The sequence below is a fragment of the Hemitrygon akajei genome, chromosome 13 (assembly GCF_048418815.1).
Source record: "Hemitrygon akajei chromosome 13, sHemAka1.3, whole genome shotgun sequence".
NCBI lineage: Eukaryota > Metazoa > Chordata > Chondrichthyes > Myliobatiformes > Dasyatidae > Hemitrygon > Hemitrygon akajei.
This window is the reverse complement of record NC_133136.1, coordinates 56,158,178-56,176,021: the sequence shown is the minus strand read 5'-3', so window position 1 is coordinate 56,176,021 and position 17,844 is coordinate 56,158,178. Positions and strand designations below refer to the sequence as shown.

The following is a 17,844-nucleotide window of genomic DNA, read 5'->3' as shown; positions in this document are numbered from 1 at the left end:
ATGAATTTTGATTTAAATCTGATCTTCTCTGAGCACTCATGGAATATTAAGTGTTTGTGGAAAAATTCTTTGGTCATTGATTAACTTAGTTTTAGTATAACAGAAGTCACGTTGGCACAGATTTTCCTGTTACTACAAGTGGAAAATATGTTTACTTTTTGTATTATTGAAATTTTTTTCAGGTACAGCAGGGTAGAACTGGAAATCCTGAGAAAGAACCAGAGATACCACCCCCCAAGATGGATTTCCCTTCTCCTCCAAATCGTTTCAGAGCAGGACCTCCACCCAACAGGTTTGAAAATAAACAAAAGCAGATCCACGGAAACTTTCCATTTCTTCTGGAAGTTTTTGCTGGTTTTGCCACATTTAAATAGAACTGTGAAATTTTGGCTCCAAAGCCAACAGTCATAGGCAGGTCTCTAGAACTGTGATTGCCTCGGAGGGAAAGTGTGAAGTTAGACAGGGTGATAGGAGTCTCGATTATGAGAGGGACAGACAGTAGTTTTTGGCAGGTGAAGAGATGTCAGGATGGTGTGTTACCTCTGGGATGCCTGGGTAAAGTGGCTGCTGCAGAAAAATATCGGGGGGGGGGGGGGAATTGAGGGATGAACAGCCTGAGGTTGTTGTACAAGTTGGTTGGTACAAATGACATGTATGCATGAAATTTTAATTTGCTAATGTTACTGTTTTATGTTTGTTGCCACTAGCTTAATCTACAACCTGTTTTTCAGAAGGCTGTCTGGTTCCATAGAGGTTATTGGAGGCCAATTAATAACCATTGCTCGTGTGGAAGGACGACGTCGTGACAGGAGTGGAGCAGAAGAAAATGCCATCCAGGTTTGTCCTTTTATCTCATGATTTATATAAGATACCATATAATTGTTGCTTTAAACAGATTGCTGTTTTCTAAAATGGCTATTTTGCATTTGTGGATGGAGGCAATTCTTAGTGATTTGATTTACAAGAAGTTCACCTATAAATTCTTTTTGTATAAATCAAACTTCCATATTATTTCGATAATGCTTGAACTCTTTAACTCTTTCCACTTAAATATTTCCATTCAAATTTGTAGTTACAGATGGCATTAAGTGTTGTATCTGACAGGCAAGATTTAATATTTCTTGAAAGTGTCTGAAGTAGAACTTAATGTTCACAGTTCTTGAAGTGCCCTAGTTTTACTTCAATTTTCTCCGCTATAACTTGTCAGGAAGCCTCATTAAATTCCTGTTATCATTGTTTTCAGCAAAACAAATTTTATTGAAATCAGAGGATATAAATCTGCATAAAGCAAACTGAAGGCATGAGGCTTGAGTTGCCTATGATAGATTAAAATTACTGACAGTGAACCAATAAAAACTAATTTGTAATGAATTAATTCATAAGTTACAACCACCTGTACACCATTTTTAAGGGAAAGTAAACATGAAAAGTGGTCTATCCCTGGCTATGAGAAGTTGACAATAATATTTGATAATGGGAAGAGGCTTGTAATTTTGCAAAAAAGAAGTTGGTAATAAGCATAGGAATTGATTTTTTAAAATCCAATATAGACTGACTAAAATTTATTTAAGAGGAGAGAAAGTGGAATGCAATGTACAAATGTGGAAAAAAAAAAGTGGATTTTAAAATCTTCTCTGAACATTTAAGAAAGGAAAAGATGAGCAATAGTTATTATGGGTCCCTTGCAGACCGAAACAGAAAAAAATATGTGAGAAAATGGAAATGGTAGAGAAATAAACAACTACGAGGGGTGATTGATAAGTTTGTGGCCTAAGGTAGAAGGAGTCAATTTTAGAAAACCTAGCACATTTATTTTTCTACATAGTCCCCTCCTACATTTACATACTTAGTCCAGTGGTCGTGGAGCATACGGATCTTGGACCTCCAGAAAGTGTCTACACCAGGGGTGATTGATAAGTTCTTGGCCTAAGGTAGAAGGAGACAGACAGACATACTTTATTGATCCCGAAGGAAATTGGGACCAATTGGTTTCGCACCAACCAAGAATATTGAAGAAATATAGCGATATAAAACCATAAATAATTAAATAATAATAAGTTAATCATGCCGTGGAAATAAGTCCAGGACCAGCCTATTGGCTCAGGGTGTGTGACACTCCGAGGGAGAAGTTGTAAAGTTTGATGGCCACAGGTAGGAATGACTTCCTATGACGCTCAGTGTTACATCTCGGTGGAATGAGTCTCTGGCTGAATGTACTCCTGTGCCTAACCAGTACATTATGGAGTGGATGGGAGTCATTGTCCAAGATGGCATGCAACTTGGACAGCATCCTCTTTTCAGACACCACCGTCAGAGAGTCCAGTTCCACCCCCACAACATCACTGGCCTTGAATGAGTTTGTTGATTCTGTTGGTGTCTGCTACCCTCAGCCTGCTGCCCCAGCACACAACAGCAAACATGATAGCACTGGCCACCACAGCCTTGTAGAACATCCTCAGCATCATCCAGCAGATGTTAAAGGACCTCACTCTCCTCAGGAAATGAGTTATACAGCTCTCATTACATGCACATGCAGTTCAACTCATTGATTATGCAGAAAGTTTGAAGTTAATAACTCATCAGTCAACAACTTATCAGGGGTGATTGCTAAGTTCGTGGCCCAAGGTAGAAGGAGATGAGTTATTAACTTCAAACTTTAGCTCTGTGTAGCACTTTAATTTTAAGTACCGTAGATTCCGGATTATAAGCCGCTACTTTTTTCCCACATTTTGAATAGCTTTGAACTCTGCGGCCTTTAATCCAGAGCGGCTAATACATGGTTTTTTTTCATGCCGCCTCGTAAACATTTTGCCTCGTAACAGTAGACCAATAAAATTGATGAGTAGTTCACAGAGGTCCAATGAAATTGTACGATAAATCAAGCGCACTTTCACAATTAAATTATTGTAAATCAGTCATTTGTACTCACCCTCATCAACATGGAAAACACTCGAAGAAAAGCATTGTGCTGCCTTTATGGCAGTTACTTAGTTTATAATATTTTCGCTTAGTAATTCATTTGTTAGTTAAAGTTAGAAGTGTTTTAACTATATTTGTTTTCTGTACTACATCCCGGGATGCTATGACGTCACACCCGGTTTCGCCGCGTCTTGTGGGATACCGGTTTGCGATAAACGGGAAGGTGGGGGCATTACGCGAGCTCATCAGACCCGAGCACATTAGACCCGATTGCGTTACGCGAGCTCATCAGACCCGAGCACATTAGACCCGATTAGACCCGATCGCGTTACGCGAGCTCATCAGACCCGAGCACATCAGACCCGATTGCGTTACGCGAGCTCATCAGACCCGAGCACATTAGACCCGATTAGACCCGATCGCGTTACGCGAGCTCATCAGACCCGAGCACATCAGACCCGAGCACATTAGACCCGATTAGACCCGATCGCGTTACGCGAGCTCATCAGACCCGAGCACATCAGACCCGAGCACATTAGACCCGATCGCGTTACGCGAGCTCATCAGACCCGAGCACATTAGACCCGATTAGACCCGATCGCGTTACGCGAGCTCATCAGACCCGAGCACATTAGACCCGATCGCGTTACGCGAGCTCATCAGACCCGAGCACATTAGACCTGATTAGACCCGATCGCGTTACACGAGCTCATCAGACCCGAGCACATTAGACCCGATTAGACCCGATCGCGTTACGCGAGCTCATCAGACCCGAGCACATTAGACCCGATTAGACCCGATCGCGTTACGCGAGCTCATCAGACCCGAGCACATCAGACCCGATTGCGTTACGCGAGCTCATCAGACCCGAGCACATCAGACCCGAGCACATCAGACCCGAGCACATTAGACCCGATTAGACCCGATCGCGTTACGCGAGCTCATCAGACCCGAGCACGTTAGACCCGATCGCGTTACGCGAGCTCATCAGACCCGAGCACATCAGACCCGAGCACATTAGACCCGATTAGACCCGATCGCGTTACGCGAGCTCATCAAACCCGAGCACATTAGACCCGATTAGACCCGATCGCGTTACGCGAGTTCATCAGACCCGAGCACGTTAGACCCGATTAGACCCGATCGCGTTACGCGAGCTCATCAGACCCGAGCACATTAGACCCGATTAGACCCGATCGCGTTACGCGAGCTCATCAGACCCGAGCACGTTAGACCCGATTAGACCCGATCGCGTTACGCGAGCTCATCAGACCCGAGCACATTAGACCCGATCGCGTTACGCGAGCTCATCAGACCCGAGCACATTAGACCCGATTAGACCCGATCGCGTTACGCGAGCTCATCAGACCCGAGCGAAAACGCTGCTTTTAAGTTAAAGGCGATCAATAACTTTTCCTGGTAGGCTGCAGTATATATATTTTTACCAGTCGCTAGGAGATATTGGAATGTTGTTCGTGCTGTTCAGTAAAAAAGTATATGCAACGTAATTTGTGTTACCGATACGTATGTATATTTAAAAGTAGCCGTATTACAGGCACGGTTCGAAAAAAAGCATTTGCAATATATATTTGTTTGTTACCATATGGATTTAATTAAAAGTTAAAAAATCCTCACGTGTAATATCTTTCTGTGTAAATATCTCATATTACAACGTGGGACACCTGCGGCCGAAAATCCGGTGCGGCCTGTACAAGTAAAAAATTGATTTTATTTCTAAAATTAGAGCCAGCGGCTTTTAATCAGGTGCGCTCTGTAGTCCGGAATCTACGGTACTCACTGTTCCTGTTAATGTTTTCTTCCATTCTGTTAGTTTTTAGTTCTTGTCATACTAATTCTACATCCTGATTTTTGTAGCCTGAGGTCCTTTCTCATTGCTGCCTTTATCCATTCTATATTAGAATCAGAGTCAGAATTGGGTTTATTATTACTGGCATGTGTTGTGAAATTTGTCAAGACTATTATCAAGGCTTCCTTTTCCTATTTACCTGGCTTTCCCTATGTGACAGACACATCAGTTTATTTATTTCCTACTTAGGTCTAAATTCAACCTCTTTGCAATAGCTCCTGTACTGAACCATTTTGGATCTGCAGAAACTGCTGAGTGTTAGTAACTCAGCCAGCTCTGTTGCAGGCACAGCCCTCCCGCCATTGAGGCCATCGTCAACAGGCGGCATCCATCACTAAGGACCCTCACCATCCAGAGTATGCCCTCTTCTCATTACCACCATCAGAGAGCAACTACAGGAGCATGAAAACCCATACTTAATGATTTAGGGACAACTTCTTCCCCATCACCAGTCAGATTTCTAAAAGGTCCATGAACACTACATTGTTATTTTTTTCTTTGCACTGCTCTGCTGCCATAAAACAGCACACTTTATGTCGTATGTCAACGATAATAAGTCTGATTCTTTTTCTCTCCTTATGGTATTCAATCATATTTTTAAACATTTTTATATTCCAATTTTGTGATCTTTCTTTAACAGAGGATCCATTTAAGTTTAATAATTAACCTTATCATTTCACAATATTAGATCTAACATTGTCTCGTCCTTGATTTCTTAATGTACCATTTCAGAAAATGATCTTGAATGTAACGTAAGACTGTTCTTCATGTGCATAATTTTGAAATAACCCTTTTCCTTGATGTGGCTAATTGCTAAAACTGTGCTCCCTGCTCTCAGAATTTAAACTTTGCCCTTTCCTAATGCTGTCAACTTTATTTCATGATATTGTTGCTGTTAAAATTCAAAGTTCAAAGTAAATTTATTATCAAAGTATATGTACGCTCGTTGTGTAACTTAGTCATAGAGAGAAAACCTGGACTTTCAAAGTCTGCTATCAGCCAGCAACCTTTATTCTCCACATATTCTCTTCACCATCCCATCCCCCATTCCGCCCCCTCCAAGATTCTACCACTGGAATACAGACTTGGAGCAATTTACTGCGGTCAATTAACTTAACAACCCACACCTCTTTGGGAATGTAGAAAGAAACTTGCAAAAGCTACCTCTACTATACTCAGACAGCACCCAGGGTCAGGAATGAACTCTGTTCTGTGGTTCTGTGAGACACTGACTCCACTAACTGTGCCACTCTACTGCCTTAAAGATAAATTAACCGTGTCCACATTCCCTTTAAAGCCATTTAAATTGAGAAAAGTCAATGGACAGCAATATTAAGATTATCTCACTGTGTCTAAATTAAGTGCTAAAATTTGCTGAATTTTATTTGTAAGGACTGCTGTTAATGATTTTCTCATTTTGTATTTCTTAACTACCAAATATGTCAGCATTGTAACTTGATCCTGAAGCCCCTTGTATCCCAACCTACCTGCTCTCATCTTTCCTATAAAAACTTTGGAAACAAGTGTATGTAAAGATGGCTTTGTTAAATAGTCAACACTTCAGTCAGTTTCATAAAGTTGAAATGTTTGACTTGATAATTGAATTTCATCTTTGAATGTACATGGAATTATAAATTTAATTATTGTCTTTTCTCTGAAGGTTCTCGGAGACCACGTTGTACCAGAATTTAACAGCAATAACACTGCAAAGCGTCCTTCATTTATGCCTCCAGGGGCACCTCCACCTCATATGACTGGTCCACCTCCTCCATTCATGCCCCCTCCTCCACCTGTCAATACGGGACCTCCTATACTTCACCCACCAGGTCAGAGTCTTGTATGTAGTTTTGATTTGAAAATGCACATTTTCATTTTGATGTTTCGCTTTCTTTTAGTGTGTATAAAGACTGAGAATTTTGGTTCTTGATTCTGTTGGGGGGGTGAACAATGCAGCTAATAACTTCAATTAATTAAATGAGGTTTGAAGTATTAAATTTGATAGTAAAATGTCAACAAACTTCAATACAATATGCTTGCACTTGCAGCAGAGCATTTGATTAATGGACTATTTAATTCTTCTCTAACTTAACCTTGCACCTCTAAGGTCAAAATTGCCATGGCCTAGAAATTTCATCATGCACCTCAATAGTTCTATGCAAGCACAATAGAAATCCTGGTTGGTAAATGCAAATGTGTATCCATAGCTCAACCAAGCAAATTTGTTCTGTTTACTGCATGAGCCTAAAGTCAGTGACTATGGGCACGTGTAGTGATTTCACAGAATACAGTGTGTATTTCATTGTCACTTGTGCAAAATTTGTGATGTCCATTCATGAGCCATAAATGGTGTTGGTCTTGCAAACCAAAGCAGACCTTGACCTGAGGCATATTCAGAATTATCATCCCCTTTTAGACAAGTCCTTCTCAAAATGATTTTTTTCCCTCTAGTTCACTCCCACCCTTCTTTCAATTACCAAATATCCTTGGGGACCCTGACCTCCAATAACCTCTGCCTGACCATCCCTCAGCCCAGGTCATTCACCTGACCATCCCTCAGCCCAAGTCATTCACCTGACCATCCCTCAGCCCAGGTCATTCACCTGACCATCCCTCAGCCCAGGTCATTCACCTGACCATCCCTCAGCCCAGGTCATTCACCTGACCATCCCTCAGCCCAAGTCATTCACCTGACCATCCCTCAGCCCAAGTCATTCAGCTGACCATGCCAGATCCTCAGATATGAAAGCATTTTAGCACTCGCCTTTTAGTTATATTTTAGGAAGACACTCTTAAATTGAAAATTGCGTTTTGTTAACAGTTGTTTAGGAAAATGTCAGAATTATACTTTATAATTGTTTTGTGGTTGAAATGAAGAAAATAGGATATCTATAAAAAATATTTCCCTCGATTTTTTTGACTCATGATGGCTTTGACTAGAGTTTTTTTTTGTGAGCTTTAATTGATAGAATTGTAAATTGTTTACCATTCCGTGTTCATTATGTGAATGAGTACCAGTTGCTGACCTAAAGCAGAGAATGGGTTTTGTCCTTTTTTTTGAAAAAGTGTGCATTTTTGAATCAAAGTATTAAAAGAAATACTGGGCTTTTTCTATTTATTAAGTTTAGGAACCTGATGTTCTAGTAGACATCTGCTATGTGAAATTGGCTCATGCCTGGCTGCATTTTAATTGTGTTGCTTCCAGTTTTTTTTTAATCTTCAAAGCAGTTTCTAAAATAGAACTGAAGCCTGTGGTTTCAATGAAAACAAGACTGCTGTTACCTGTGAATAGCATGCCTGGGCCAAAATCTTTATATCACTACAAATACAAAACATCCGCTAGAGCGGTCTTTGAAAGTTGTCATTAAGTCAATCGCTACTTATCAAACTATGTTACTAACATTGTAGTTTGTGTGGTTCCCAGCACTGTATGTACAATCTTCCTGTGACCATGTTGGTTTCTTCTGGGAGCTTTGATTTTCTCCCACATTCCAAAGAGTACAGTTCAGGGTTAGTAAGTTGTGGGCAAGCTATATTAGCACCAGAAACATGCTGACACTTGCAAGCTGCTCCCAGCACATCCTTGGACCATGTTGGTCATTGACATAAATGACGCATTTCACTGTGTGTTTCAATATGCATGTGACAAATGAAGCTACTTTTTCCTCTTCGCTCTCTTATTTAACTTAGTTTTATAAATGGCAATTACTAGTACTGTTCACATATATAATCTATTTTCTTCATATCAACCAGGAAGAAACATTTTTTATTATATTGGAACATTATGTTGTATTAGATTTTTCAGCCTACCATTACTATAGAGACAGGGAACTAACCTTGGTTCAAATAAGGAAAGTCAAAGGGTATGCCATTAACAGGCAAGCTGGACCAATGCGTAAAAATAAAGGGTTAACTAGTGCATCTACTAATAAAGTAAACCAGCGCTAGTCTGTTTTCAAAAGTATAAGCAATAATTGAGATACAGTCTCTGCAATTTTGCGCATCCAATTGTGAATGCTGGTGGAGTTAAATAATGAAATGTGATGCCATGAATATCCTTGTCCTTGATGAAATCAGTATGCAAGAAAGGTCCCCTTCAACTTATTATTCGTTCCATGTAATAACAAGAGCAGTTAAATGCATTTGTTATGGCCCTTGATGACTTTTACTTCAAACTATTTTAGTATATCACTGTCAAATAATGGTGTGGAAAATTTCTTAAGTTTAACTCTCCATTTAAAAGCTGGACAAATGCAATCAATCTCTGCCCCATTGAGCTACATTCAGTAATCGTAAAGCAACAGAGTGTTATTGACAGTGCTGTGAGTTGAAACTCTCAAGCACTTGATGTTCAAATTTCAGTCAGGATTACTATTCTAGACGTCATTGTAGCATTAGGTCAAACTAGAGAACTGAGTTTCAGAGATGACTGTCTGCCATTTGTATCAAGGTACATTTTGATTGCTTGTGCCAAGTAATATCATTGGAATTAAGGAAATCTGTCTACTGACTGAGATAATTCCTTGCATAAGTGAAAATAATTGTTTACCAAATGTCAATAATCTCTGCTCCCAACCATCTGCCATAGTTTGTCTGTGTAGTGGCATAGACCAAACATTTTTTAACTACTTCCTCAAAGAATCATCATCATCACTTTTTTGATAATGGCTGTATCATGTCTTTATAATGAAACATTTTGTGTCCATTTGCACTAAGACTTCGACGATGTTCAGGTTTGTGCTAATAAATGGCAAATAAAATTAGTGCTATAGAAGTTGTTTGCTATTAAAGCAGAAGTCAAATTCAATAGCATCTTCATCATACTGAATTGTCAATCTTTCTAAGGATTTCTGGATGTCATGAAAAATACTCTGTAAGACCAATGCCTAGGGAACCTTTGGCTTGTGACTTGTTGCTTAACTTCCCAAAGGCTTTCTGTTATCTGTCAACCACAAATCTTGAGTGTGATACAACGTTTTACTTGACTGAATGATTGCAAATCCAGTGATATTCAAAGAAGAATGACAAAGAATCTACATACATTCCATGTACTGTCAATGATGATGTGAATGTTTGCCAATCACTGCCACCTTCTAAAGGCCATTTAAGGATAATAATAATAATAATAATTACATTTTATAATTAATGCCCATGTTCCATGCAAAAGTGATGATTCTGAAGTGTATTTAAAAATATTGATGTTCATGTTAGGTTTTTGTTACTTTCTAAATAATTAATCCAGCTTCCTGAATTTTTTTTCAACAACTCAATGCTAACTACTTTTCCCACTGATGTTTTTTTAATGCCAGTAAATAGTGAAGCTTTACAGTATAACAGTTTGAATGTCAGTGTTGGATCTCGTTTGGTTTGTGACAATTTTGAGATTTCTTGGTTGCATACAGTTTTTTTTCCATAATGGAATTGGTTGTATTCGTATTGAGGGCTACTGCTGAAATCCATAAGGCAGTTGAACAACCTTGCTATTTTTAAAACAAATTTAAGGTCAATGTTAATGTTAAGCTATTTCAGATGATCTGTCATACAAGCCAATAAATAATTAAGTTAATTGTCATACTTGTTGGCTTAACTTAATTGCCTGGTGTATACTATTTGAGCTTCCAGAAGAGCAAGTATATTTACTTTGAATATGCATGCTTTCATTGAAGGGCTGGTCCTTGGAAAACTAATGTTTCCAGATTATATTTTAAATTGTGTTTTATGAGCATAAATTTAATCCCCTTAATATCTCAAACCCAGTGACATATTCCATGGTCTGTAAATACTCCATACTGTTGTATTAGTTATTTACATTCTCTTCAAATTTAAATGGTTTTGTTCAAATATGCAAAGCAAACTGAATAATCTCCAGATTTTACTAAATCATGAACAATTAATTTATAAAGTTCAGAAAAGATTGAGTAAGTAGTTTTGTATATAATTTTTTAAACAAAAGCTTTTGTACCTGCTGTTAAAATATGGAAGGTTCACATCTGGCACCCAGTTAAAGAAAAATAAATTGTTCACAGATGGCTTTCCTCTGAAGTTGAACACTTGAAACTGATTGCAACTTCATATTTCAAAGAGCTTTTATTTTTCCATAGATCCATAAGGGTTAAGTTTTCAACAATGATACTGGAAGCTTTGGAAAAAGATGGGAAAACTATTGAGCTTTAGTTTCTTGTTTAGTTTTTTTTAGAAATTTTATTTTGATCATGTTAATGCCTTAGAAACGACTTGTCATCCATGCATTGAGGTGATAAACTGATAACAACCTCTCACTAACCCTAATATATTGCACAGTTCAATTAAAATTCAGAAATGAATCTGGCTTTTTTTAAAAAAACTTAATGAATAGGTGCTTTTCTCAAATTTTTCCTTCAATTCATTTTCTTTTCTCCTGGAAGTGATAACACTGGAGCAAAATTCCATCCCTTTGGGCCTTCTTTCGCCATCTTGTCTAAGTGACCATTTTAAAAAGAGTCAAGCTGGTGTTTGTCAGCTGATCTTCCATTGGTAGCAGTTATTCCAGGATTTCAGAAGAATTTTCTGTGGGATATGATACACAGCCTTAAGTATGCCTGGTGTGATACTTACTGAGGTGATGGTCTTTTTTAATCTTTAGCATCTTTTTTCAGAAATACAGTTGGCAAATTTAGTATGTTATTTTACTTCTGCCTATTACTAGTAATTGGTGTTGCTTTCAAACTTTGAGATTTTTTTTACTCTTTGATTTTTCTTTACCTGTGGTGAGCATTCATAAGTCAGGATTAACGTGGTTCAGAAATATACCAAATTTCCTAAGCTTTGGTCTAACACAGAGCCTTGACTTAATTTGACCTTCGAAGAATGCTTTCACCTGTCTTACTGCAATAAAACCATGTTCAGTTTTGACCAACAGTGTCTATATTACCTTGTTATTTATATGCAGTTTGATTTGCGCGTCCGTTGATCTTCAGTTAAAGTGGACATTTGGTTCTTTTCAATTCAATTTTGATCAATACCCCAGTATAAAAGAACAATGTGTTGACCTACTTCCCAAAGCCCCACCCGCACTTTGCATCAATCTTTTATGTTTGTGTATAACAAAACTGATGTACTATATGGTTTTAGTGACTCAATTCTCTTCTCCTTAGGAATGCCTTTAACTACTCCACCTCCAGGTATAGTTGCATATTTCTACCTAAACCATTGTCATACTGTAGTGTATTAAATATGTTTCTGTTTGTCTCTCAGCCTTTTCCCTCCCTCTTAAAGCAGTCACTTGGAGTCAGATGACTTGCTTGCACTCTGGTTATGTTGGTTCTAAAGTGGCTGATACAACCAGCATGGGAGTCCTGTATCCCGTCAGTTTTGGGAAAGGGGGTGCTTGATGAGTTGGAAGCTTGGCTCTTTTTAGATATAATGTACTCTTTCTGCTGTTATTTCTGTGGCACTCTATGCTTTTGATGTGGACAGTCAAGGTTTTCTGTACCATCCTAAAAGCCTTTGCATGGTCATAGATGAGGAATTCTTATGAATCGCTGGTGATATTACACTTTTCAAGGAAATTTTGTGGACGTGGTTGAATTGCATCCTCCATCATATTGGTAATCTTTTGACATTGGTGAGGATCAGGATAGAGTGCTGCTATACAAGGCCCTGGTGTTGGACATCCAATGACATGGCCTTATGTTGGAGCCAGCTGAATGACCTGTTGCTGGGATGGGAGTAGATCATAACTCTGGTTCCCTTATCCTGCTAGTGAATTTGAAGAACTCAATAGAGGCAATTTTGATGGTACTTCTCTGATGCTCAGAGGTGCCTGCTATATGAATCCATATTTTAGAACAGGGATTTATGTTGCTCTTTTGTCCCAAGTATGATGTCTTGAACTGCAAACCCACTTTTTCTTGGCCAGCCAAAGACTAGCAGTCTTTCAAAATTTCTCTATCAGTGTCGATCTTTGTTTAGAGCTGGGTCCTGAGATACAGAAAGTGCTTTATGGTTTCTAGTGTTTCATCAGTGGTGGCGTTGGAGGAGCAGGGAGAAGTAGGTGTTGTACAGTGGGACAAATTTAAAGCATCAACAGGGATATAATGTTGTCCCAAAACCATACTGGTTTTTAGTTCATATATTGTTTCTAACTTCCTGTGAGGTGGTGACAAAATGGACCGGATACTTTGTTATGTGATGGGATTAAGGACATTAGTGTCAAATCACTGTTGTGAGGTGCTTTAAAGTATTACTTTATGCAGGTACAGACTGCCACACTATCTTTGATAAGCTGGCCTGTGTTCTTCACTTTCAGTGGGGTGAGCACTTTGGTATTGTATCAAAGGTTTTCTTGACAGTGCTGTAGAGTTTGCACATGTTGGGGCGAGCTGCTGGATCACCTTTGCTCTTTCCATCCATTGTCTCTTGGTCAGTTCTCCACCGAACTTTGATCTTTAGGTCTGTACAGAACTGCTTAATTTCCCTTGAAGTGTGGTGAAGTTGCTAGTCTAGTTGTATTTTGAGGTTTATTAGCTCCTAGAACTTCTGGAGCTAACTAGCCTCTCCCAGAATTATCTGATGCAGATAATATCTGATGAAGATATTCTACCTAGGATGGACCTGAGATTACTTTAGGCACTACGACACTGCAGCTCTCTGTTCATTAGGATTTAAAGAGTGTCTCTTCCAGTGACACTTGGTTTATTTTCATTCCTTGCTTGCTCCAAGCACAGTCAACTCTTTCCTTTTGACCATCTGCTCACCCTGCCCTGCTTAACCTCTTATCCCCTCCATTTCTTCCTAACCAGTGCAAGTTCTTTTCAAGCTCTCCCTTGCGGTCCAACCCTGTGAGATGGGGAGTGGTTGAGTGAACTCTGTTGCCCCTGAGGGTGAACACCGAAGGTAAGTTTTCAGTTGATGCTCGATTGAGACCTCAGGAGTGATTTCAACTGGTTTCCCAGTGGAGCATCAGAAAAGCTGAAGCCATCCTCTTCGCTCCCCATCACAGACTCTATTTCTAAACTATTAACTCCATACATTCCGTGGGAACTCTAGAAAAACTGCAACTTCGTTATTGTGTTTGGCCTTGAGTTGAGTTCAGAATTTGCAACTGTGCCTTCACTATGATGACCTACTTTCAGTTCTATTAATTCAGTCACCTTCAATATTACTTTAGGTCAACTACTTCTGCAGAACTCATCTATGCACTGCATGCTGTTGTTTCCTCCTGGAACTGACAATTCCAATCAGTATCGTTCGTCATTGTTCACTCTATAAACTTGAAGTCTCCAAAACTGTGTTTCTCCTGTTTAACTTGTACTGTCACACTTGTTCCTGACCTTTTTAAGGTCTTAATTTTAGAATACTCATCCTTGAAAGCAAAGCTCACTGTAATCTAACCCATTGCTATCCCTTTTTACCTTTAGCCCAAAAATGACTGATATTTTTGTGCTCCTCTAATTTTGGTTATAAGGGAATTCCTAAACTTAATTGTTCCTAAATTTAACTGAATTTAATTGAGTTACTAAGATCTACATCTCTGGAATTATTTCTTGAGATGCCTTTACCTTTTACTGTTACTTTTAAAAATTATTCCTAAACCTTGTTCAGCTATAATTTCTTATGTAGCATGGCATCAACTTTGTTAATGCTCAGTTTGGGTGGCTGTGTTGTTTTTACCATGTTAAAAAATGATGTGTGATATTCCTAAGATTTATTGGAATTTCTGTTAGTATTGATGCCATATTTAGTACTTTGCATTGTAGTGTTTCTCTTATTGCCAAAATGTTGATGAAATAACTGAGTAGTCATTTTGATTTTTATTTGAAAATGTGTTTTTCAGGTTTTCTGCCTCCACCTGGAGCTCCCCCACCCTCACTTGTACCACTAGATAGGTAAATTAAGCTTTTATTTAAATAAAACATTTTGTATATAGAATAAATAAAACAATGTGCCAAATATCGTGTAATTTTATCTTCTTTAGGCAAGTGTTCAATTTTGTTTTGTCTGTCCTACCTGCCTGGCTTTTTAAATATCTACTCTGTTCTTTCTATGATATTCCATTACAAATATTTAACTTTTTTGAAGGAACTTATTTTTCGATAAAACTTACCATATTGTATTAACTTTGTATAAAATATACTTTTTTTTAACTTGCTCTATTCCACAGATAATTCTGAATATAACATTTTGACGTGAAACTAATGAAACTAACACAATCTCACTAAGTTAAATGCGGGAAAATGACCAATTAATTTGAATACAAGCAATTTACTGGTATCTAATATGAGGAGCACAAACTTGGATTGATTAAGAAGTGTATCATACTTAATGCATTCCCCCTTAAATCCAAATTTTCACTAGCTAATCTGTATGAACCAAAAAATAGCTCAGGAATTATGAAATAGAATTAGCACTAAATGATATTCAAGATTTCAAAGGTCAAATTTAATGTCAGAGAAATGTGTACAATATATGTCCTGAAATGCTTTGGAAAAAGTATATACAAATTTTCCATGGTGGATATAGGTAAAACTGAGTAGGTTATTTTTTTTTGTTTTGGATCAGGAGTAATTATAATTCTGCTGTGCAAGATTGTGAAAGTCCTAGACAGGGAGAATAGACTGATACACTTAGTGGAGAAAATTATAATTACAGAACATTTATTGGTAGAAGGGTGGGTAGCTAGTTGTGGGAAATCTTTTTGTTTGCTCAGACTAGTGTAGTTCTGGAAATCACTGCCTGAACTTGTGTCAAAACAGAAAACATAAATGCAACAACAAGAAATAGCTGCAGGAGCACTTGAAGAGTCATAAATATAAATCTGTGGATCAAAAACTGGAAATTAAAGTTGTCCATTTTTGATTGGTAAGGATAATGACCTCCTGTGATGTGTACCTCTGGTTTTAATGAACAGAAAGACATCGAAGAGAAGTAACTTAAAGTGAAAAGAAGTTAGTTGATATTGTTGCATTGGGTATATTGCAGTTTACTTACATTCCATCTTGCTCTGAAAGAGATCTGATCAGCAGTAAAGGGCATTAACCTTCTGAAGATGTGAATATATGTCAGTGTGAGAATCCATTCTTCAATTTATCCTTGATGACTGTTTTATTATCTGGTTCTTTGACAAATCAATTCCCTTTTTAAAGTTGGCATTCTAACATGATTTTAGTTGAAAAGTCACACTTTAATTTTTTTAAATCAGAATCAGATTCATTGTCACTGACATTATTTATGAAATTACTTGTTTTAATTTGAACCCTCAAAAATTAATGAACAGCATTAAAGGTTATTGTGTTCACCACTGGACCTTGCTAACCTCACTCTCCATAAACTCTTTTTCCTGTTTTATTTGCACCCAAAGAAGATGCATTAATTTCTTGTCGACTTCATCAACTTTGCCTCTAGCTTCCACGCTGCCCTGAAATTTACCTGGTCCTTTTCTGACACCTCCCTTCCCTTTTTCCATTTCTCTGTCTCTATTTCTGGAGACAGTTTATCCAATAACATCTTTTATAAACCCACTGATTCTCATAGCTACCTGGACTATACGTCTTCCTACCCTGTCACTGGTAAAAATGTTCTCTCAGTTCCTCCATCTCCACCGCATCTGCTCTCGGGATGAAGCTTTTCATTCTAGAACAAATGGATGTCCTCCATCTTCAAAAATAGGGGCTTTCTTCCTCCTTCAGTTACGCTGCTGTCACCTGCATCTCCTCCATTTCACGCTAGACTGCCTTCACCCCATCCACTGGCCATCCCACCAGGGATAGGGTTCCTCTTGTTCTCACCTACCACCCCACCAGCCTCTGCGTCCAGTATGTAATTCTCCATAACTTCTGCCATCTCCAGTGGGATCCCACCAACAAGCATGTCTTTCCCTTTCCCCTCCACTCTCCACTTTCCACAGGGATCACACCTGATGTGACTCCCTTGTCCATTCGCCCCTCCCCACTGATCACCCTTCTGGTACTTATCCTTACAAGCGGAACAAATGCCACACCTGCTCCAACAACACCTCCCTCACTATCATTCATGGCCCCAAGCAGTCCTTCCAGGTGTGGCGACATTTCACCTGTGAGTTTATTGGAGTTGCTTACTGTATCCAGTGCTCCTAGTGTGGCCTCCTGTATATCATAAAACCATAAAACATAGGGGCAAAATTAGGCCATTTGGCCCTGTGAGTCTGCTCAGGATTCAATCATGGCTGATCCTTTTCTCCCCTCCTCAGCCACACTCCCCGGTCTTCTCACTGTAACCTTTAAGCCATGTCCAAACAAGAACCTATAAAGCTCTCCCTTAAATACACCCAACGACATGGCCTCCACAGCTGTCTATGGTAACAAGTTCCACAAATTCACCACCCTCTGGCTAAATTAATTTCTCCGCATCTCTGTTTTAAATAGATGCCCATCTATCTTGAGGCTGTGCCCTCTTGTCCTAGACTCTGCCACCATGGGAAACACCCTTTCCACACCTACTCTGTCTAGACCGTTAAATGTTTGAAAGGTAACAATGAGATCCCCCCTCATCCTTCTAAATTCCAGCAAGTACAGACCCAGAGCCATCGAAAGTTCCTTGTATGATAAACCCTTTCATTCCCTGAATCATCTTTATGAACCTCCTCTGAACCCTTTCCAATGTCAGCACATCTTTTCTTAGAAGAGGAGCCCAAAATTGCTCACAATACTCAAGGTGAGTCCTCACCACTGCCTTGTAAAGCCTCAGCAACGCATCCCTGCTCTTATATTCTAGACCTCCTGAAATGAGGAGGACATTGCATTTGCCTTCCTCACCACCAACTCAACATGCAAGTTAACTTTTGAGTGTTCTACACAAGTACTCCCAAGTCCCTTCGCATCTCAGATTTTTGTATTTTGTCACCATTTAGAAAATAGTCCACACATTCATTTGTACTACCAAAGTGTGTGACCATGCATTTTCCAACATTTGCCACTTTCTTACCCATTCTCCTAATCCAAGACCTTCTACATCCTATCTGCTGCTTCAACACTACCTGCCCCTCCACCAGTCTTCGTATCATCTGCAAACTTAGCAACAAAGCCATCTATTCCATCTTCTAAATC

The 17,844-nt window shown here is 38.9% G+C and overlaps 1 protein-coding gene across 8 annotated transcripts in view; it reads left to right on the top strand.

Moving 5' to 3' along the window:
* fip1l1a (FIP1 like 1a (S. cerevisiae)) overlaps window positions 1–17,844 on the top strand; it is a 93,632-nt gene that overhangs the window by 31,757 nt on the left and 44,031 nt on the right. For 4 of the 8 annotated variants that reach the window (XM_073064664.1, XM_073064661.1, XM_073064666.1 and 1 more), the window contains 5 exons: window positions 183–292; window positions 732–837; window positions 6,447–6,612; window positions 11,917–11,943; window positions 14,598–14,649. In XM_073064664.1, coding sequence (XP_072920765.1) covers window positions 183–292; window positions 732–837; window positions 6,447–6,612; window positions 11,917–11,943; window positions 14,598–14,649 — 461 coding nt within the window. The remainder of the gene's footprint in view (window positions 1–182; window positions 293–731; window positions 838–6,446; window positions 6,613–11,916; window positions 11,944–14,597; window positions 14,650–17,844) is intronic. The other 4 variants (XM_073064662.1, XM_073064667.1, XM_073064665.1 and 1 more) reach the window with 2 other exon arrangements.